The sequence below is a fragment of the Diachasmimorpha longicaudata genome, chromosome 7 (assembly GCF_034640455.1).
Source record: "Diachasmimorpha longicaudata isolate KC_UGA_2023 chromosome 7, iyDiaLong2, whole genome shotgun sequence".
In the NCBI taxonomy this organism is placed as follows: domain Eukaryota; kingdom Metazoa; phylum Arthropoda; class Insecta; order Hymenoptera; family Braconidae; genus Diachasmimorpha; species Diachasmimorpha longicaudata.
The window spans coordinates 5,060,935-5,083,901 of NC_087231.1; the positions used below are offsets into that span (position 1 = coordinate 5,060,935).

The following is a 22,967-nucleotide window of genomic DNA, read 5'->3' on the forward strand; positions in this document are numbered from 1 at the left end:
TCAATTATTTTCATTTTTATTTAATGAAAACTCGCCGAGCATACGAGTAATTGTAATTAATAAAATTCAATAGCATCGGGTTGAGTATGTGTAATTAGTTCCACTCCATTAAATGTTCTCTGTGACCGGAACTCATACTACGGTAGGATAAAAAAGTTATGCATCGAGAGAGAGAGAGAGAGTCGAAATAATTAAAATTATTCCACTATGCCCCGGTGTTTCGAATTCTCTGTTTGAGTAAGGGGGATTCGGGTTTCCATGGCGGTGCATTTTGACAATTTGCAAATTTCTAATTATCCAAAAGGCCAGTGCACACAATTTCTTCATCTATTTGTGCAGTCCATGTAAATAATTATGAATAAATTGGCTCGCTCCAGTTCTACATCACCTCCTAATGATCCTGTTTTATGACTCTTATGAGTCTTCAGACTTTAATAAACTAATGAGTACTTTTTCGTAAAACGCCCTTGTAATCCTAGCGGTTGACCGCCCCCATTACTTCCTCTGAGAAAGGTGGCGTTTTAAAAATATTTTTCCCATATCCTCCTCCAAATCATAATGAACAACAGGAATTAAGGACCAATCGACACCACATGGAAAGCCGAAATTCGGTCTGAATAAGGAAATACCTTATCACTTTGGGATGCTGTGGATGTACCCTGTAGATTGCTCGGTAGTGGACTGTCCCTCTCCGAGTCGAGATCCTTGTGGCCATTGAGTCCCGTGTAACTCCCCAGGGAAACGCTCTCGCTCTCTGGTGACTTGTACCCCGAGTGCTGGGATTGATGATGAGATTTGTGCTGAGCTAGTTCTGGGGGCGCTGACTGGGGTGTTGATATCACTGTCGACCCTGGCGCCCATGTCTTGGCCTCGCTGTGGGGCCGCGTCAGGGGTTCCCCTGTAAATGAACAATGTCAGTGGTTTCAAAGGACGCAGTAATACTTCAACGATAAAAATTCGATGATATTTACCGGCAACAAACTAAGAAATATGATACCAGTCTCTTAATTGCGCTTTAATTAATACAAAATTATTAGATTGGCTTGTTAATACATTTTGAATGATTCAAGGGGAAACTAACATTTCATTCGATTATCGAAAAAGTAGTAATTAATGTGCACTGAGAGGAAATATGGTTTTTCTTCAAGATGCTCTCCTCCCAGATGCCTTTTCCTGCTTATCCCCAGATGATTCAAGTTGGGTTTCATGCGCCACGAGCATGGTGGACCGGATAATAATTATGCTGAACATAAACTTCAATTAACTCTCTTAACCCAACATTGAACCTAACTCGATCTACCTGGAACAAATGTACCTGGAGATATATATTATTGAAATGATAATATCAGCTCTCAGGGCACCCTGAACTTGGGAGAACCAATTTTACCTGTCAGTGCACATATAAGATATTTCACCTGCGGTTCAATTGATTTTTTTTACGTTCATCAACTCATTTGAAATTTTCGTTAATTTGTTACCGAAAAAATAATGTTGATTGTGTCTGTGCACATTGAAAATGTAAAGAGTATTTTTGAAAAATGTTTGTGATGTCTTTACCTTCCCTCACGTTTTGGGTCACCGTGAATGTCTTCCCGGTGTCCAGCGGCACTGTCCAATTTACTGGCTCCGGTGATCGCATTATCATTTGTTCTGGGGATTTTACTCGCGTCGGCTCTGGGGGACTCTTTACCACTGGCTCGTCGTCGAACCAAGGAGTGCTTGTCACTACTGCGGTCGCTACTGGTGCGGTGGCACTCTGTGACGGTGGAGTTGACGCTACGCTGGAATCGCCCCCGGTTGCGTCGCCATTTACCTGCGGTTCCGCTGTCACTGGAAGAACCAACGTTCGAGGCTTATTCGGCAAGTGCCATTGGTCAGTCACTGGGGGGGAAGACAAGGGGGACATGCTCGCCCTCGACGTGAAAACGTCATATTTATTTTTCCAATTGAAATCTTTCGATTTGTAGTTCATTTGCATTTTAAAACAATTTCTCTAGTATCGGTTCAGAATTTTTTTTTAGTTCTCTGTTATTTCTAGTGATTGGTCCTGAATATAATTTCGTTCCTCGGGATGTTGGTGGTCGTTGACTTTTGAAAGCAGTCAGCCAGAAGCCGTGCAGCAATGCCAATTAAATCCAATTGTATTTACATTTCACATCACATGATTTTAATTACAGTAGAAAAACGTCGAGTACGAGCGCATGACTAAGCCGAGAGATTCAATGGTTCATTTATTACATTTTATTCACCTCAGAATGTCAATATGATAGTTCAGCATAGTTTCGAATGAACGAGGATTGAGAGAAAAAAATTCTTCCAATAAAAAAAAAATTCTTGGTAATTGGCAAACAATCCGTCTTATTTGAGAACTTGATGGGAATCGGTAATGTAAACGATCGAGAGTGCATAAAAGCTAATTCAAACTTCAGATAATAAGATCTACTCTATCCCAGCAATTTCCAGGCAGAGTAAACAGTAATTTTTTCTCCTTCCATTTTAATCGTCTCGGAAAATTAACACATTTATCGTAATTATCCAGAGTCGATTAACGTGAAAAGGACGAAGCACTGGAAAAATTTTCAGTCGTCTGTTTGATCCAATCGTCGAACATTCGGTCTTATCAAGTTCAAAGAATTCGAATTATTATTGTATGATCAATATTCTTAATTAACGCGGTTCGAGCGTAGCTGTATTGATTCAGAAAAGGGGTTGATAATCGAGAAATTCTTATATTTTTTAAGTCATCTCGATGTTCTGAACAATTTTCAGTTTCTTCAATGAATACATCTCCCCTCGAATCGCGCTTGGAAAATGTTTTTCTCTGTTGATGAATTCATATTTTTGTGAGAGAGTTAGATAAATTAGAAACAAGTTGTCTATAATCTTCACAGGGGACTTAATCCCCTATCAAAGTGATTCAAGTCGTTAACCGTTGAAACATTAATGAGAAATTTACGAGTTTAGAGCGAGATGGTGCTCCCCAGCTTTTCAATGGCCCCTGTGGACTGAAATTAATAACACAGTTTGTGTAACAATGCCTTGCTGCATTCACTTTAATAACAAATTTAATTGAATACAAATAGTTGGACACTAATTGTTGGAGTGTACTTGAGGGTATAGACAAATTCAATATTCAATCAACAACGTTTAACATCATATCAGCAGAGCAAACGTTTAGGTACAGGAAATAGAGAATATGAAATAGCTAAAATCAGTGGTGGAAGAGACAATGCAGAGACAACAGCCACATTGTCGGGCAATTCAGTAAGTACGTGAGAGTCTTCCGGTTAAGAGATTGATGGATTAGGGGAATACGGGATGAATGAATGGATGAGGAAGATGCACAAGGCATAAAGCACTCATGGACTACCAAGATAAATGATGTCGGTACCTCGGTTAAAAGCAGAATATCGACGACACTGACTCAGATTACACCGAAAAATATACAAATGGAGGAGATGAGAGTACAGACACATGTGGAAGTGGTGGTGTGAAGTGGTGACTTGATGACACAGATTTAGAGGGATTTAAGCTGTCTCTAGACATTCAGACATTTACCGATATAAGTGAAGAGTAAAATCCATTGTTAGGGCGAACAAGCTTTTTTACTCAACTTGACGCGATTTAAAGCACACATCGTTTTACATAGTGCCGTTGAAATGACTTTAGATTCATTGTAAGTATTATTTCTATTTATATAACATTATTCTGGTAATAGCCCCGTGTGTACTGCGAAGGAAAACGTCACATGAAAGTTCAGGACTGTCAAGAAATAATTTGATAAAGTCGTTGACTGGGTTTTTTTCATACATTTTTTACTAAATTTTTCACGCATTATGGCTCATAAATGAGTAAAGATTCAAAAGGACATGTCGAATGCATCTTCTGCTCGAAAATTTTCCAGTTAAAAAATACTGATAACAATAGTTGCAGTTAATAATTATTTTCCAAAGGACATGAATTTCCAAAAAATGTACAATCAGCGGGAATCCAATTATGGAGTTTCACATTTTGTATCAGCTTGAATTCTAAAGTCACTTCACTGAAAAAAAAACTAGTAGTAAAAATCACGATGTAGGTAGACATTATCACTCGGCACAGTGGTAATGCCAAAAGCATGCTACTTACTAGCTTGCAGGGCTGCATTAGCTCGGTACGATTGGTATCGATTGTCGGAGGATGATTTGGATGGGTCGATAACAGTTGTTACTTGGGCCCTGACACTACCTCGGGCTCGATTATTCTCATTGTTTAATTTTAGTGTACGCTGTGATCTCGAGCCCGAGGGTGCTGCCTCATTGCCTGATGACACTGAGCTGGACACTGTTGTATTGACATCGACACTGTGTTGTGTCGTATTCTTACCGGGGACTTTCGTAACATTAGCAGAAGTAGGTTTCGCGTGATGATGAAGAGGACGATGGGGGGAAGCGGTGGTCGCGAGGAAGGCTAGAACATATATCGTAGATTGATGAAAATGATGTGGATGTTCGCCAGGGCTCCGAGCTTTCCACTGCCTCTGCATTTTATTTTTATTAATTTTTATTTTCTTAGTCAAGGTGCTAAGGCTCACTTTGCTCTTGGGAGGATCTCTGTTGTGAACGACAGAGTGCTGGTCGGAATTTTTGCATGGGCTTTTACATGAACGCGTAGCTGTGGTGGGGTTCATGAACCTGTGGTGAACATGCTCGATTGCGATTGTCAAAGGGCTTGTGCAATTAATCTGTAATGCTGGGAGGATGATTTTTCATTGGGAGTGAGAAAAGAAGAGTTGGATGGTGGATTAAATAGTGTAGTCCATACGCAATAGCGACGGCGAAATTTTATCGGTGGATTTTACGTTTTTGGAGATTAATAAGCCGATTATTCTCTGTAATTTTTCCTCCCGTCACGCAAGTAATTCTGGTAATCAAGTGAATCCGCATTTTCAATGATAAAACTAGTTTCCGGAAGAACCGGAGAAGTTAGCAAAAAATATTTTAAATACAAGTTAAAACGTATGGACTATATATCGCACGTTCACGTGAAGAGATCGCAGTGTCGGGCGATGCTCGGATGAAATGGTAAAGATCTTCATGAGAGTGACGTTGGGAAAAATATTATTGAGCGATTCAAGGATCATGATGAATGATAACGACGAAAAATGTCATCTAGATGCATCTGACAACTACTTTGCAATAGCTTTCATAAGGCGTCGTGGTAACTACAGGATGACATCTATTTAACTGAATCCACTGACGATTTTGTTAGCGAAAGATCATTAGGGATTCTTAATGGTTAATGTCGCAACAAAATAATATCACGATTCAGCGTTTTCATTTTTTTTTTGGCACGTGACGGACATAGGATTGACGTACATTTACGGTGTGACCTCGGCGAGGGTTTCTTGTGGAGTTGCGTGGGCCCAGGGCCAGAAGGTGGTGATGGCAAAGGCGGTATGGGCGGCTCGCTCGTCGACGACGATTTCACCGGGGTTTGCGAGGATTCTCGTATGCTCCAACGAACTCGCCCGCCCACCGCTGAAACACCCGCTTTATTCCGCTAGTCATTCTAATCGTTTGCTCGTGTCACGCTCGATCGATACGATTTTTCATTTTATCAAATAAGTGTATTGTTTATTGTTTGCTTGTTTGAAGATCTACGAGTGGGACAATCGCTGCAATTAAATAAATTCACGAAAATTCGGAAGTCAGAACTTTTAAAAAAGAAACTATACCACAGCTCTGCCGCAAGCGTTAGCTTTTTCTCGTGTATTTTTTTATACACTCGTATAAAGTCCAATTCGCCAATTTCAGTTTAAAGTAGTTCATAAAGCCAGACCGTCCGTGAATCAGCTTTATTGCTAGGACTTGACAATTTCAAACTGAGAACATTGCCTGCGATTTTTCAGAGTATGATCCAGCTCATGTATAATGCCGTGTAATTCTGTATTTGTGTGATGCTTTTGAAATTTTTGGATACTTGAAAAAGGACGACAACGGTGCAGGCCAGAGGCGAGACCTCTCGAAAGTTTACCCTTTTTAACGTTAAAAATCTGCTAATGAACAGTCGCAAAGAATGACAAGATAGATATCAATGCAGAGTACAGAGATATAAAGACAATAAATAGAGGACTATCATGCAAATTATCTCTGGACAGTTCAACGAAGATTTTGTACCGCTAAAATCAAATGGGGGAAAAATCTGGACTGACACTGAGTGGGATGGAGAAGGGGCGGTGGGGGAGTGAAACGAGCAACAGTCCAAATTTCCAATAATAATACACGTTGCACGAGAATGCAAGTTATGTTCGTACTTCTATCGTGTGTATCTGCTGATGTTCCATTTTTCCTCTTCATTTCTAGGAATGAGTAGATTAGACTTTTTTTTTATCTACAATAGTTTGCGGCGATCGATCGAGGCACGACATTTCTCGTTATATATGTTGGAATAAGTTGGTAGAGATCGACTTTGGGGCCAAAAAACCAAATTGGCAATTGGCTACAATGTCGAGTCGTTTCTCTTTACTTACTCGGACGGGGATGCCTCTCTGGCTCTCCACTTCTGTCCTTCCCCTCTTTGTCCTTATGCTCCTTCTCTTTCTCCTGGAAGATCCGAAAAATGGGATTGTAATTATTGGTGAAATGAAAGTAGAGAAGATACGGATTTTTTTCTGATCTTTGACGACAAAAGCTGATGATCAAGAAATTTCATCCAGACGTCATTATAAAATTTAGTAATCACAATTTTCGTAGTTCAAGAACGATTGAGTCGAGGAGGAAGCCGAGGTCCAGGGGTGGGGCTAGATCGTGATTGATCAGTTTGAATGATTCTGCTTCAAGTCAATGCAAATTAATACCACATTTGGTAATGCTATAATGTAACAATCCCGTTCTTCAAACTCAAACTATTCAACTCGTGTTCTATTTGTTACATTTGATGATTTTGGAAGGACAGATAGCCCCCATGAAGATGGCTATTAGCAATTCAAATGGTATTTTATTCAACTCTGGGTAGAGTGAATGGAATCCCCTACCTTGGCATCTTTGCTGACTGATGGTGCTCGGGGGGTTTGACGTTTTGGTGACCTACTGAGAGGACCCAGGCTCTGTGAACGTCCAGTCCTCGGGCTATTCTTGGGGCTCGATTTTGTTCTCGGCTGAATCTCCTCTTTAGCCTCGTCACGACGACGGGGTAACACTGGCTCAAGCTTCTCTCTCGTTGGAGAAGGTAACAGTGCTCCGTCACCTGAATTTTAATAATTATGTTGATGCTAAGCTGGGGAGTTTCATGATGGAATTTCTTTGGTATTTTTTTTCTCCATTCGTCGAGAGTGCTTGATACTCCCTACTACATTTTAATGAACTCACCAGCACCTGTAGTACGGTCAAGATGATGGCGGATCAAGAAATCCTTTCTTGCGCGAGCCATGGCTCTCTCATTATCCTGATGAATACAATCAAGTTAATTACGTTTTCTGGTTATAATAAGAAAAAATTGTCTACCTGTCTGGATTTGATTATTGTAAATTAATTCAGTAGTTACACACCGCTTCTTGAAGAATTCCGGAAATAGGTCTGGCCTGAACAGAGGAGGGCCTACCAGCTGGTGGCATTGTATTTGTCACTGGTGCAACCTTCCTCGTGTTCTCCTTCTCTTTCTCCTCTTTCGTCACTGATCTGTGAGAGCGAAACAGAAATAATCAGCTAATATTTGTAGTGGAAAATCTTGGTGACGAAGAGGCAAACGACAAGGGACGCAACAGAACAACTACGACAGAACCCGGGGTGAAGCTGCTGACATTTGCTTGACAATTCAAAATTTCATGGATGCATTTGCAAATCCAGGAGACAATTCGGGTGAGTGTGTCCGAGTGTTCAATTGAAATGTTTGTATGTTTCTGGGAGTGAAGAGGATTGAGTGGAAAACACTGAGTATACGGTGTTTACTGGCCTGGCAAGTGACAGAGCGCTGAGGGCGTGATTATTGGAGACGTGTTTCCAGATTGATGACATTTCCTTTGACGCCAGACCACAGCCCCAGTCACGATGCTGATGAAGCAGATAAATTATTTCAATGAGTTGATGACTTGTGATGATTTATGACTAATTGACTTGTCGACCGAGACTATACAAACGTGAATTTCATTGAAAGGGAAAAATAAGAATCTGTTGTACACAAATATTTTTAGTCTCAGGAAGTTGTTCTTTTTTGAGATCGATATTCAAGTATAATCGATGGAACACTCTCTAACGACCCATTGTTTGCCTATGAGGCCAAGAAATTTGCATGACTCGTCTCTCGGTGCATGATATTGCCCACATGTAAATTAGATCGTAAAACTCTTGGTGACGAACCTCCCTAAGGAAAATGTGTTACCTTATATTCATCAGCAAGACGTCTGAGCTCGATAATCTCGGACGTTGGAAACGCATTTTTCACAGTAGTCGGAGATTTATGGATTTTTGATTTTGTTACACGATCATCTACAATCTTCACTGCCTTACGCGCCGGCATGCGTTCCCTGTAAATGACAATTTCGAATTTGCCCTTTTGAATGGAATTAAATTTTGGTGGGAATTCAGTCGGGCCCTGTCGCAGTTGATCTTTTCGAATTAATTTGGAGGAAGGAGAATCATTAATTTCGAAATTTATCTGACCTGAAAGATATCTTGAAATCAGTTAAATCTTCGTCTTTCTCGTCGACATCAGGCATTACACCATCAATATTATCAGCATTGTTACCGAATAGTGGTTCGAGTTCAGATGCCTGGATTCCTACGAATCAGAATGAGCGAAATGTTACAAGAGTACTTGAATGAAGATGGGAAGCACGTATGGGTCGACTATTCACGACGAAGGAAACGGGTTTCTGAGGATAAAAATCAGTAACAAAAATGGCAAGTTGATTGAAAAAATTCCAGATGCGGTTTCACATTTACATAAAATTCAGAAAATGGAATTTATATGAAAGCATCTTGCATCCACCAACAATGAGTTAACGATTAGACGACTGACCTCTTTGCTACTGAAATAATGAGTGATAAATAGCATACGTTAATTTTTTATGTTGAACTATCATATAAGAGTACCAACAATGGGACTTGAACCTGGTACCGATTAATCCTTTAAATGCTAAACCCCAAATGAGTCGATCGGCTGAGAAACAAAAATAGACAACGTCAATATGAATTTATCAGTAACCAACAGAAGGCTAATCTAATAAACCCATATATCGTTCAGGTGTAAGTATCAGGGCATTGACAAATTGAGAAGCCCCTGAAGATCCAGCAGAACATGAAAGAATAAAAAAAAATAGTTGATAGATGGGGGTAAATATACCGTCACGCTTGTGATCCACATCGCCTGGTCTCTTTCTCATGTGAACAGGCGCTGGTTCAGTTGGTGCAATACCCTGTTTGAGGGTACCCATGCTCATGGATTTACGTGGCCCACCTGGTGGACCACCAGCACCACCAGCAGCTGGTATTGGCGCCACAGTCTCACCATTCGTTAGCTGGGCTCGCCTTGGCCAGGCGAACTGCAATCGATACTCGGTGCTTATCCGTGAAATCGCTTTGCTCAGCTGACTCGGTGGTAGAGCTGAACTGCCCGTCACTTCCTGTTATCAGAGATGGAATCATTGAGAACAAAGGACGAGAGGAATCCATGTCGATGGACCTTTCTTTGATGCTGCAATTTGATGGGCGAAAGAGGGTTTAACCACTTGACATGTGAATTTCACACGTTGAGGTGAAGTGGGAAAAAAAGAAGAGAAAAGAGAAGAAAAAAATAATGGGAAGAGGTTCTTCCGTTTTCGGATGAAATGGAAGACAAATACAAAGATTGAAGAACGTAATTAAATTTAATTTGGGAGATTTGTAATTTTTTTCTGAAACCGTCGGCGAAAAATTAGGAGATCTTCAAGTAAATTCTCTGAATGGGTTTTCTGATTGGAAAGTGAGCTGTGGGCTTCGTAATTTTTCCTGAATATTTATCTGCATGTAGAAATTTGTTGTTGATAAATAAGGTACTAGGGAAAATGGCTCAATTCATGGAATTCTGATAATGTCCTTCATTGCATCACTGATTGAATTTAGAGAGTGAAGGGCTGAACATATTGAAGCTGCTCCAATCAATACGGAAGCGCGGAAATTATAGTGTGGTTGAAGTGGGGACTTTATAGCTTTTTCTTGCACCAGTTACTGCAACAGTAAGTAAACCGCATTTTCCAGCACACGACTGAGAAATTATAGCGCTTTTCGATTTTCCTGGTGAGAATGGCGTTATCCGTTTTTTTACTGAGTGAAGAAAAATCGAGACGCAGTACAACAATATATTACGTAACAAGTGCAAAAAAGCGAGAAGGATGATACGTGTAGGGATAATGGTTTTAGAGACATGGCAGCCCAGCGGTAGATGAGGTGCATCGTCGTTCCCCCTATCGCGTCCATTTCAGGTTTATGCGCCCTATAGATACCCATAAAACCCTTAGAATCGAAAAAGGATGGCACATCGTTGCGCCATGAAAATCCTCTTCTCGTTAGAACCCTTCCTCGAAAAACCTTTCATACACTAACTAAATATTTCAAGCTTTAAATGAACCTAATAGAGGCGGAAATATCGTTGATGAAGATCAGAAAAATTAAAATTGGTCTGAATAAAAAGTATAAGGTCATGAATGAGCCGAACTGTTCTACTCAATTTGCAAGATGAAAATTGGAGGTGTTCGTAGAGTAAAGGAAATTGGGGGGAAACGGTGAAAATTTCATGAGGGAGGTGTTTAAATATTGAAACAAATTGCTGACGGGAACGTATCAGATCTGTTTCTCCTTGGCACTGCGATGAGACCTAACGTTTTATTTTTGCCACACGGAAGTTGGTAAACTGTGCATTTATAATTTCATTCATTTCACGCAGAACAATACTTTGAATTTAAAATTCAAATGAGAACGAATTGTTAACAGAGTGATTGATAATAATTCTTTGATAATGGAAAATTTGATATTCGTGAAATTTATTTCCAGTTTTCCCGTCGTCCTAATGTAAATATTTGATTTGAATAATTTAATTTAATGTTAGAAAAGATTAATATCTCTATTCTAAACTCACCCGAACCTTATCAGCAACAACATTGGTATCAACGGCATCAATGCCACCTCCGTCGGCGGCAGAAATAAATTCATGATGCCTGTAAGCCAATTCTGGATTCTTCTTCCTCCTCGGCAATGGTGGCTCCAGTGTTGGTCCTGCAATTAAAACCAATTTGCAATGAGTGATTGAACTTCAGCAGCCACTCAGAGGAGCAAATTCCCCCCTGGGAGGGAGCAATTTTTTCTGCTGAAGATCCCAATCCCCTCGTTCTCGAGCAAAATAACCAACGATCTCGATCCCTCTCGTCAATTCACTCATGCTCCCTCTCTCCCAATGTGCCCCCAACCCCCTCAAGTAAGGTACACCCCGGTAGACATATTACACGTACGTATACATCATGTATTACTCCACCTCACCGACATTTTCTCATCGACCTCGTCCAATCGTTTCGAGAAAAATAAGGGAAAAAAGGTAATAGTAGAATTATGGATGACTCGAGGGATCGATGGCATCGTCTCGACCTCGGTCAAGCCTCCCACCCACCCATCGGAGCTAACTGAACATTGACGGTACGAAATTATTTACAACAGCACTTGCTATTGTGTTATGTTATACCTACTCTACAAATAAAAAAAAAATAGAATGCCAGGTATAGGAGCGACGAGTTAAGGCCTACATTATCCTCCATTCAATGGAAAAATAAACATGGAAATTTCATGAGTTCTATAGCTCTTGACGTTGGAATAAAGGGGCTTTATTTTAAACTTTACTTCTTCTCGTCACTCCGTACTTTAAAGTATGTAGATAAGCGCATGCACCGGGCTATACTGAAACTTTCAGCCGACATCCGAGACGCACGTCAAGTTTTGTCGTATGAGGGGTGAGGACGCAAGGAGTTGTAAAAATGTTTGGCCGGACGGACGAGTCTGCCCCTACGTCTTTGCTAGGGAAACCCGTTCCCTAATTCTGAAGAACAATTTTTCGTGTTTGAGAATTTGATGAGATTGGAGGGCTCAATAAGGGACAGTGGGACGACACAAAAATTGAATTCCTCATTTGTGTAGTAACCAAAAATTACAAAAATTGGAAAAAGGAGGCTGCAATGTTTGAAAAATTATTTTTCATGACTTCTAGACCCAGACAATTAACATCGTTATAAACGTTCTGATTTTTTATGATGTCAGGAGGGACCATAAATCGACCGAGGATTTTTTGAAATATCACTATTCACAACCAATCTCGCCAAGTTCTCAAACGATATGAGCTTTTTGAGGGCTCTCGCCAGCCCGTTCCCTTTTCAGAGAATGTGACCAGGAAGTGACGATTACACTATCGATTTTGGGGAATCGGAACTCCAACTACGTCAGGCATGCGACTCCCCTTTCCACTCTTCGAGGAGTCACGCAACGAAGTGGGCATAAGAATGCACACGTTATGATTAAAAAAAACAAGGGGCGGGGAGCGGAGGAGGGGGTGAGGGGAATGTGGGTGAAGTTGTGAAGTGATTAAAGACCTTCCATGGAATCCTGACGTGCTTCTCTGATGTTGAAGTATTTTCACTAGGGCAACCAAAAATTCAATACAAATTAGCTAATCAAACAACAAATTTTCAGGTCTGAAACAGGCAGCTAAAGCATGTGTACATTATTTATTTCGTACGACTCATTTTCTTACGCTAGTGATGATAATTATGTACATTTAAAAAAGGATTAAAACATAGTATGTGTAATTGAAAATCAATAAAGGAGAACAATATCAATTTAACATAATAAAATTATAGGTAATTCTTAACCAATAAAACATTATAAAGAGGCTTGGTTTGCGTAGCACCGTTCGTAACGTCTCTTCTTACCTTCGGTGTTCTCATCCTCGGTTGACTTGGCCGATTGTAGCTTCGCGCTCGGTTGCTTCGCTGCAATCAAAATTTGCAGCTGGCACGATTTTGAATCTTGGAAAGTTTTTTTTTTCAATATTTCTTCTGGATTCAATCCCGTTAAATAAATTAGAGACAATCGATTTCAAAGACGAGGAAATAAAATTACACTGAGAGAATTTTTACCTCCTGTTATATTGTTGTAATCACCGAATATTAATTTTTTTGATTCGTTGAGTTGAATTTTTTCAAAATAAAATGGAAAAACTTCCCTGTGAAATCTACTGTTATTTTTAATAGTGAATTTCCACGCCAAAAAGCAATAATAGTAATTATCAGCTATCTTTTACTATCAAAAATTTACTACGAGGGAAAATCCGAATTTCAAGAGAGCTCTGATAGTGGGGTAATTCATATATTTTTTCATTAAATGCGGAAATTACTGATGTAGATTGTTTATAAAATGAAAAGCGCTCCCACAACACGAAAAATTGTTAAATTTCCGAGTTCTGTTTGCTTCACGAAAATTATCAAGAAAGATCCTGGGAAGGCGATACTGACGTCATATCTTTCTATACTTCGTAGTTAACTCCCAAAAAGGTACTATTTTTGCTCCGTTAAAGCCGTCAGCCTTAAATGATTTATTCCTGATGTTTTGACTTTTTTTGATCCACTCTTAATGATATCACCCCACCGCTGACCCCATCACCAGAATTTTTATCAGAAAATTTACCGTAAATTCATTAAACAGTAGCCCATTAACCATAAATGCTCCCTGATATTTGTAACCCCGATAAATCCGCTCCCAATTTTGAAATTATATTCATCAAAAAAATTCGATTAGTGCCTAACACCAAAAAAACTGCCGGAACCATACCCAGCGCATTTCCCCGTCAATCAAAGGCTCCCCATGACCGCACGAAACGAAAAATTAGGAGACCAGGGGGACAGTTAGGGTGCGGAAAAAAGAAACGAGGATTTATAGAATCCGCAGTGGCAAGTCAGCGGGAAATGCGCTAGATTCTCCATGTATTTCCGTGCATGCGGCCAATCCGAATACTTTATACAGTACACACGAAAGAGAGTAATACATAGGGACTTCCAAGTAAGCCCTTTTTAGTCCCATATTTCAGGGGCATATTCCCGGTACACGCGATGGTCTCGTTACAGAATATACGTATGTATTTGAATGTGTGTATACACTTCCCGACATCTCCATTTCAGTTTGAAAATTTTCCCAACGTATGTTTTAAAGTCCAGTCTAATCAGCCACAGTTTTAGACCCTTTCCCTCCGTCCCTCTCCATTATGACGCATTCAAACATACTTCCTCGTACATAACAACAGTGTTTGTAACTAAAAAAATAGAAGATACACAGAGAACCAACATCGAAACTCAAAGGAACAATGGTGATTAGATTACGATTGATGCAATTCTGCAATCAAAGAGGAAAAAGATAAGTTTAATGGAGTTGAAAAATATAGGAAAAAAAAAATTTATACAGAATATCATTAGCTTTAAGAATAAATGCAATTCACGAGAAAACTTTTGTAATAAAATAGTTTGCGTGAGACTATTATTCAATTAATTCAAGGAAAATTGACTTATCTCCTTACTTCGATCAATCACAGAATTTATGTGTGAATATTGCGGCGAGGGGCTCATAACTCTTGTGGTCTTTAACCGTAACGCGGAACAAATTACTAAGTGTTCATTGAATTCCCGTTAAAGTATTGTTTAAATAGATAGACTCACTCAACGAAACATCTTCGACTGATTTTAACGTAAAATTGTCATTTATCCTGATGACGTCAGTGACAGCAGTAATACGGGATCGCTCCGCAACAATTATCAGCCCCTCGCAATCCACAAAAATGAAAAAAAGTGCGTATTGTTACATGATCTCACAGATCTCATTAATGAAATGAAAAGAAAAATCATCAAACGTGTAGACGTTCACGAGGTGTAGGCACGACCAAGAATAAAACCACTATTAACACTCCTAAAACCAAAATAAATGGACTAACTCTCATTAATATTTCATCATAATGTTCATTAGTAAGAAGAGAATGAAGAAAAAATTGTAAGAAAGTTCTCAGTAAACTAGATAAAAGGAGTGAATTGTGCTCGTCGATCGATGCGGACAATCCGTATTAAGATATTGAACAAGTATATAACAAAAAGCACAAATAAAAATAGAAAATCAAATAACCCAAACATGAGAAACAACCGGAGATGTATTTGATGATGAACATGAAAGAAGATTGTGACATCGACCGACGGTGGCTCTTTGAAATCTGATGACGATTGCGAGGATAATATATATTACCCATATTTTCTACTATACAGTGGTCTTGGTTGACTTTAAAATTTATCTTTGCCTCAATATTTACTTCCTCCACTGTATTGTTCCTTCGAAGGAAAGAAAACAAAGGTAGGATATAAAGGGGAGCTTTCAGGACGAACTTACTGGAGGTCGGCTGGGCCTGAGGCGCTCGTCGCACGACCGTGTGCTCCTGATGGGGTCCTGTGTACTCGTGCCATGTGTAGGTGCTCCTGTATTCTGAGTGGAGCTGCTGAAACATAAAACCAAGTTGGACAGTCATTATTTTTTTCCCCAAGTATCTACAACATTTTTATACGGCCCCTTTGCTTATCTTTTATTGTCCATTGCTCTGAGCATGAAACTTTGGTCTGAACCATTTTCTCGTTCAACTACTTTTTATCTAACTATTTAGCCGTTAGAACCATCTTGGGGCACAGCTTGCATACGAATACCTCAGCTGCAAGCTGCAGCTCGCAAAAACATTCTCAATTGTCTCTGTTGTTTGCATAGGAAAAGTGAGAGGGGAACAGTCATTAGTGAAATAGCGTTGATACCCCCATTTGCATTTCAATTATTCAAATTTTAAGATGAGTTGGGGGATTTTTTAAAACATTTTTATGAGGAAATTGGTCAACTGGAGGTGTTGGGATGCGAATATGTCAGTGGTTATCAGATAGAGCTGGGCCCAAACAACAATGACACGTTCTCACTCGTTTACTTTCGAGTGAAGTTCATAGTTGGCTGAAGCCTCGCCGATTAAAAGTGCATGAATGAGGTGTAGTCTGTACAGTATAGTGTTTCGGGTAACTAACTACTTTAGGCTTTCAACCTACGACATTGACATTTTCTCTGTCCACTGTTGTAAACTCCTCTTTACTCTGGAGTTGGGCCATTTCACTATAAATAATGCTGAGTGTTTAGAAGATAAGGAGTACAAAAGTTAGTCTTACAAGTGCACAAGGTATAAATAGAATGGTGGAGATCGCTGAGCCCATTTATTCCATGCCGATGTCGGGGTAAATCAATGTGGATAAGGTTAATCAATTATGACGGGGTGGACGAGGGGACGAGTAGGGGAGGACAAATTGTATTAGTTCTCTCAAACATGCACACCATTAAGACGGTTTTCTTGTTAATAGTTCAGACATCCGATCATTTTATTGTTCCCCGAACAATAACGAATAATTTCAATGTTTGACGAGGACATCAACTTGGTAGAGAGATAACTTGACAAAGATTAGAGATAGCAAGTGGAAATTTAATATGATAACTGTGACAATATCTCGTTCAGCTTCAGAGATATTGTCCAAAAACTCAAATGACGATAAGTCATAGAAATCGTCCTGATAATTACAAACGCAAAGTTATTTCATTCATCTCCATGCGAGAGATCAAACCCTTCATATTTCTGCTGACAAAGTTTCCTCATCGCTATCAACGACCTACTGAATAACACCCAACATCACCAACTCATTCACAAGAACTAATGTACCACAGAGATCTTTTGTACACTTTTGCACACACCAGCTAAGGCTTAGCCTCTTGTCGGCAGACATCCGTCAACACCGAAGCGTTCGACTTGCCGGTAGAAGTAGCAAAGGATAAATAAACGAGGCTTCCATTCGGAAGCAAAAACTCCAGACAATAAAAATGAGAATAACCAAGAAGCTCGAGGCCACGTCATTGTCGCGATAGTGCCAACAATACCAGCAACACGCGCCTCATTTTATTCTCATCTACTCTGTCGCGGTTACCACAGCAGAATCGATGGTCCATTCAACGCCGAACAATGCAGTGCATTGGTTATGGCTAACAGCCATTACCATTGCTACCTAGCCAGCGACTGGATTTTCTGGAGTGAAAAAAAAATTACAGATCGATGGATTGAATAAGGAGCATTGTCAGGAACTTGGGATGATACCGGATCGAGTTGAATCGAGAGCAGATGGAGCCAATCTCTTGAAGAAATTCTTGAAAAAACCAGATAGCGTCAATGATCTCCCTGCGGTCCTTCCCTTTTCCGGTTACTTTCATTCTCTGGGTATGTGCAATTTGCTGATACTATCAGAGCCGAATGTCACTGTTCAAGAAGACACATCTGTCCTCTGCGAAGAAGTTCTACGATTTCTCATAATTTTTTATTCGCTGGAAATTCTATTGAATACTCCGATTACGTTGGGCTTGAATGGACACCGAATCTCGTCAAATATATCGCGGGATTTCGCATCCCTGAATATTAAGAATGTATTGCAATGCGGAATACCATTTTCGATATATCAAGATACGGACAGGTATTTGCGTATGATGTAGAGTTCGATAAATCCGCCCCGCCGGGGGGATTATCGAAGACGCAGGTAGCATCGATAATATTCACAAAAATTCTCATCTCCATACTCTGCCTATTTCAATTATTTTTTCGACGGCTTCTTAAATATTCAGTCAGAGCTTGCAATGAAATTCAGTTACTCAGAATATTTGATCCCGGCTCTACTTTGTTGCTGGAATTTCCCTCGCTATTTCCGAGGAATTTTTAATAATTCATAATAAAAATTAGAAAAATAAATTGTAATAGCTGCACATTGCATCAGGAAAAGTCGCGTTTAATTACTGGATTAACCTACATGAAAATACCCGGAATCGCCAGCCCACATCACTAATTCACTTAGTTGTCAATCACAGTTTCACCGACGTAGGGATTTCCAATAAAAATGACGGAAAACTCCAGCGTAACAAAAAAAAAACCTTTTAAATTTCACGTCTCTCACTCGTATTTTCCTACTTTCTATTCCTGATGCCGAAAATATCTGCAGTGACATATGCCTAGAGACTCATCGAGGTCATCGCAGCAAATATTTGCTCTTATCCTCGTGCACTCAGTATCATATCCGAGATATGTACGTATTACTTTTTCCAGTCTTTCTGTTCGGAGTGGTGAAAACACATGACAATAAAATTGAACAACCCATTCCCCATCTAGGCCATCTGAAAAAAATCGCACTACTCTTTTAGTCGATGTCTGATGGAATATCGACGTCGGTTTTACTGCAGACTTGCACTATTCGAATTCACTTCCGAAGTACAAAGTTGATTTTCTCCGAATCAACGGAGGTAAAACGAAGTAAAACGAAGAAAGGACTAAAATTGCCTGAACAACTCCATCAGAAAAAATTAAATAAGTTACACTGGAAATTTGTTGGAGGAAGAAAATGAAGTGAGAAGATTCAAAGCGAATCTCAAGCGGTCTGAATAAGTAATTTTTATACAAGATTATACCGGCCTGATTGTCGAAGTTCGAGAAAATAAAATCAAGTAAAATATGATAAATAAAAAAGCAAACTTTGGGCTTGCAGTTCCCTATTTACGCGATAAATCCCACGACTTTGTACCTGGTTTAACCAATAAATGGAGATCTGCTGAGAGGGAGATGCTTTCTAAACTTTGCCAAAGGCGTGAATGGAAGTTTATTGGACCATTCACAGAGAGGGAGAACTGGTGTAAACGAAACAATGTGAACTGACTTTTGCATATGAACAATAGTGAAATAACACCAGCTGAGTGGGATGCTCAGCGAAAAGAGGTAAATGATGATATGCTGGGGCTGGAGCCAGTCACACTCCAGGAAGTTTAATCGTCTCTGAATTCATAAGCTGCGATTATAAATAAAATTACTGGTTGCAATGGATTATGGAGGGCTGCAATAACGAAAAAATATCCTAGATTAAAATAATCAATCACCTTCGGATTATTATTACTAATATGGATTTTCCGGTAATAAAGTAATCTATAATTAATTCCAATGACAGCCGGTCCTTCAATCCCATGAAGACGTGAAGGTCTGCTCGGAAGATTTTGAAAAGCTCGATGGGAAGAATAGGAAAAGCTAGATATTAATCAGTGAGCTGTGCTACCGAGGAGCTGCCGGGGGTTGGGTTTCACCGAAGTGAGAAGAGCATGTCACGAGGGGGTGGCAAGAGGCAGGGAAAATGCTGGAAATGCCACAGTATGCAAGAGTGAGAGGGAGAGATTAAAACCTGTTGGTCTCTTCCTCGTGGCCTGCAGCTATCAGCGAAAGGTAAATTTGTCTATGGTTCTCGTTCTTATATTGGAGCTTGGGCTTATGAAGCTTTTGGTGAGGCTAGGAGGGGCTGAGAGGCAAAGGGACGAGGGAAAGGGTCGTGGATCGATTGGCAGGGAGTGCCGGAGGGATAGACTCAGAGTACATCTTAATTGTACAATTCCCATTGTCAGCTCGAACACCTGGGGGTTGGCACAAACAACGATTCGGGAAAATTAGTTTTTCCTACATTTTTTTGTTTATAAATGGGCCAATAAGTTTCCCAAATGATTGGAGTTCTTTACGTTCCCATATGGTGAGAGAAATTTCAAAATTAAGGCCACGTCGTGAGTAATTAGTCGTTTGATCATTTCCGCAATGTTTTTTTCTCTGGAAATGTAACAGAACGTGATAGCATTTTTATAATTTTTTTCATCAACAAACCGGTCTCCTTTCTTTTAAAAAGGGACTTGTAACTTGCTCTTCAGAGAGCTAGCGTTCACAGGAGACTTTGAAAGTTAATTAATTCAGCTGCTGCCAGGAATAATATATTTTCTCCTGCGATAATTGTGTTGATAAGATTGTCTCCTTTTTCCAAAGAACCAGACACTCATTCCTGAAAGCCCATGGAATTGAGACATTCCCTTGACTGATGCTGGGTACATAAAACCCAGAGTAATAAAGTCTCAAGGTCCTGGTTTATTTCAACTGTGTCGCAAGAAACCAGCGACTCGGTTGAGTGAAGCAAATTGGATGTGCATCGATTGAAACTGAACGAGAAAACAAAGGAATTAGCTGGGAAAACTTTCCAAGGTATTTTGATCGTGAAGGCTCGAGCTGAGAGTAGATGAGTGAATTAAGCGTCGGATTCATTTGGGAAGATGGGATGCCGAGAGTTGAGAAGGAGCGAGTAGAATTGGAAAGGTACTGGAGAAAGGAGGGCTGCCCTACCAAATTAGTTGGGAAGTTTGTCCGGAAAAGTTGATAATGATAGGCGGAAGGAGAGTGAAGCGAATGATTTATCAGCATAATCAGGCGATTTAGACGGGAAAAATCAAAAGGGGGTTTTAATTAACGGGATAATCGAGGGTCCGGTCAATTTTCGATTGGATGGCTTAGTGATTCCGACAATGAGATGATTTCCCCTGACTTCCTGAACGATTTTTCCAATTTCTTGAAGGGAATCACCACCAAATTTCAATCCACCAGCCGGTGGAGTGAAATTTCTCGGGCATAAAAAATCTATCGATCAATCGACATCAAACCACTCAATCGTACGCGACAATTCTCGTGGAATTTAAATATATCCATTGACCACGTCCCTCGTAACATTGATATATTTTTATCATTTTTCCAATTTACTCAAGGTAATAATATCCGTTCAGCTGTCCATCGGCAGCTATTTCCGGGCAATATAAAAATGTTAGGGAAAAACCTGTTGGCACTGCAGACGTCGCATAGTGAGCTGTAATGATTCGCAGCGCAATAAGCCCAAGGGCTCCCCTCACTCGATCCCTTAATTCTCCTATTGAGTCTATCGTTAGATTGCACTGAATTTCCGTTTCACCAGTGATTACCACCACTAAAAGTCGATTACGCCCCAGTGAAATTTTTCCATCTGACTTTGAAACTCAACCAATGCACTTGCACGATCGTACGATTTTATCTTTTATTTCCTTATCATTGTCAAACGCACGTCTGCGTACTAACGACGGCTGTACGACTACTGACGCAATGCATGCCGTGGTCTACCTGGTGTCTAGTCTGTCCTCCATAGATACTAACGGGTAGGAGACTACAGGAGCCATTGAACCACGCGGCCGAGCGCAACGATTACACCTTCTCCAACTCGGTACGTTCTACTTACTCCGGGAGTTACTGTGTTTTGTACCATGAGAGAGCTTTCGTTTGTGACTGATGAGAAGCATTGGACAGTTTTCGAGATAAGGGAACGCAGGAATAATTCTAATGTTTAGGAAATATTTGATGCGATACGAAAAATTATGCGTGATAAATATTTTACGGTAGGAATTAAGTTGCAGTAAATAATCAATAAATGATGATTCATTTTCCCAACTGGAAATTTCTGGTCAATTTCCGAGAGGGCACCATTTCTTGATGTATATGAGGGATATAAATGTCACGAAAATCATCAGCGACCGGGTGATCATAAAAATATGAATCCCCCATCCTGTTTCCTTCGCTAACCCCGAGATACAGAGCAATGCACATCTCGTGAACCCACCGGCAGATAACAAAATCGATATGCAATAAAAATCGCTGAACCATCTGTTCAAACCCCTCCCCCTCCTCACGATGACATAATATTCTATCTCCCTTCTTGGACGAGGGGGGGATGGGAGGGTTACAGTGTAGCCATACAAATCAGCAAGTCGCGGGTATATGCATCACCGCCAGGAGGGAGCCCGCACATTGGAGTCAGTTGATCGTAAACCAAATCCAATAGTCGACTTGCCGAGAGAGTCAAATACACTTCCTCCCCAGCCTCTACCACCATCAGCCTTTACTGATAAGACACCAAATGGTGGCAATGCCGTACAATACCCGGGTTAAATTCGAAACGTGCAGTGTACGATTACAACGGGGACCTTGGTGCCTAATGAGCGAGACCTGATGGATGATAGAGTAGCGGCAGAATGTGTGAAGGTTGATGGCTCTGGCACACTGACAAGGGAATTCCATTAATGTTCCGAATGAATTCTGTCGGCTCTTTTTATTCCACTGGCAATAATGAGGTGTTTTTCCAATATTTAAAGGACTAAAAAATTTTTTAAGCACTAAAACGAACAACAGATAACAATATAAGAAGGAAAGATTAAATATGAAGATCCTCTGGGAATAAATTCTTAATCAATAACCAATGGAAAAATGGGTTTATCGGAACATTCAGAAAAATTCCTCCGCCAGTACGGGAATTTTCCTGGAATTTAACGTGTCGATTTTTCACCACCTTCTGGGGAAATTCTGGTGTCACTGGGTATTACCAAAGGGCAGGTTCCTCTAATTCAACAGCGCCATTCGGTAACAGTTACCGAATCTCGTTAACATCAACCGAATTCTTCTATCAGTTCCTGTACGCTGGCAATCGGATTGCCATCCCCGTCGCGATGGTGTTTGTAAGACCCTCGTGTGGAAAGGGGTAGACGAAGACGAAGGGGAATGACAGAGCATGCGCTTATGCGGTACATACCGGCCTGGCAACCGGCTAGCACGCCAATTTACCCAACGAAATTTACGTGCCATGACAAAAATTAACCGCAGTCTCTCCACTCCACCTCGCCAACCCTCTTCATATTTCATCCCCCCACCTCGAAAACCACATCTTATCACTTACTACCTTTCGCCTCAATTACTCCACACTCGGGGTTAGCCTATCCCCGTGGAAAATACCGCGACGGGATAGATAACGTCAGGTGAAAAGCAATCAAAACTCATCACTCGTAATTTGATATAAAATTCCATCAAACGGATGTCGAGTGGATCTTCATGCTCCGGAAATCCATTTGGTTGGATCTCCTGCGGTGGAGAAAGCTATATACCTCCACCTCGGTATCAGTTTCAAGTTTGAAATGACGCAATGACCCGGCAAATTCTACCCACCAAATTGCAGACCTAAATGA

At 40.3% G+C, this 22,967-nt stretch overlaps 1 protein-coding gene across 20 annotated transcripts in view; it reads right to left on the reverse strand.

Annotated features, from left to right (window-relative positions):
* Nucleotides 1-22,967, reverse strand: part of LOC135164198 (proteoglycan 4) — a 35,719-nt gene that overhangs the window by 5,245 nt on the left and 7,507 nt on the right. For 2 of the 20 annotated variants that reach the window (XM_064124314.1, XM_064124319.1), the window contains exons 2-16: nt 15,417-15,519; nt 12,926-12,985; nt 11,092-11,228; nt 9,322-9,601; nt 8,640-8,757; nt 8,359-8,503; nt 7,933-8,030; nt 7,529-7,658; nt 7,350-7,425; nt 7,016-7,227; nt 6,512-6,584; nt 5,358-5,531; nt 4,129-4,449; nt 1,558-1,830; nt 630-898 (exon numbers count right to left, since the gene is read on the reverse strand). In XM_064124314.1, coding sequence (XP_063980384.1) covers nt 630-898; nt 1,558-1,830; nt 4,129-4,449; nt 5,358-5,531; nt 6,512-6,584; nt 7,016-7,227; nt 7,350-7,425; nt 7,529-7,658; nt 7,933-8,030; nt 8,359-8,503; nt 8,640-8,757; nt 9,322-9,601; nt 11,092-11,228; nt 12,926-12,985; nt 15,417-15,519 — 2,469 coding nt within the window. Of the gene's footprint in view, nt 1-629; nt 899-971; nt 1,014-1,557; nt 1,853-4,128; nt 4,450-5,357; nt 5,532-6,511; nt 6,585-7,015; nt 7,228-7,349; nt 7,426-7,528; nt 7,659-7,932; nt 8,031-8,358; nt 8,504-8,639; nt 8,758-9,321; nt 9,602-11,091; nt 11,229-12,925; nt 12,986-15,416; nt 15,523-20,761; nt 21,071-22,967 lie in introns of those variants that run through there. The other 18 variants (XM_064124312.1, XM_064124318.1, XM_064124317.1 and 15 more) reach the window with 15 other exon arrangements.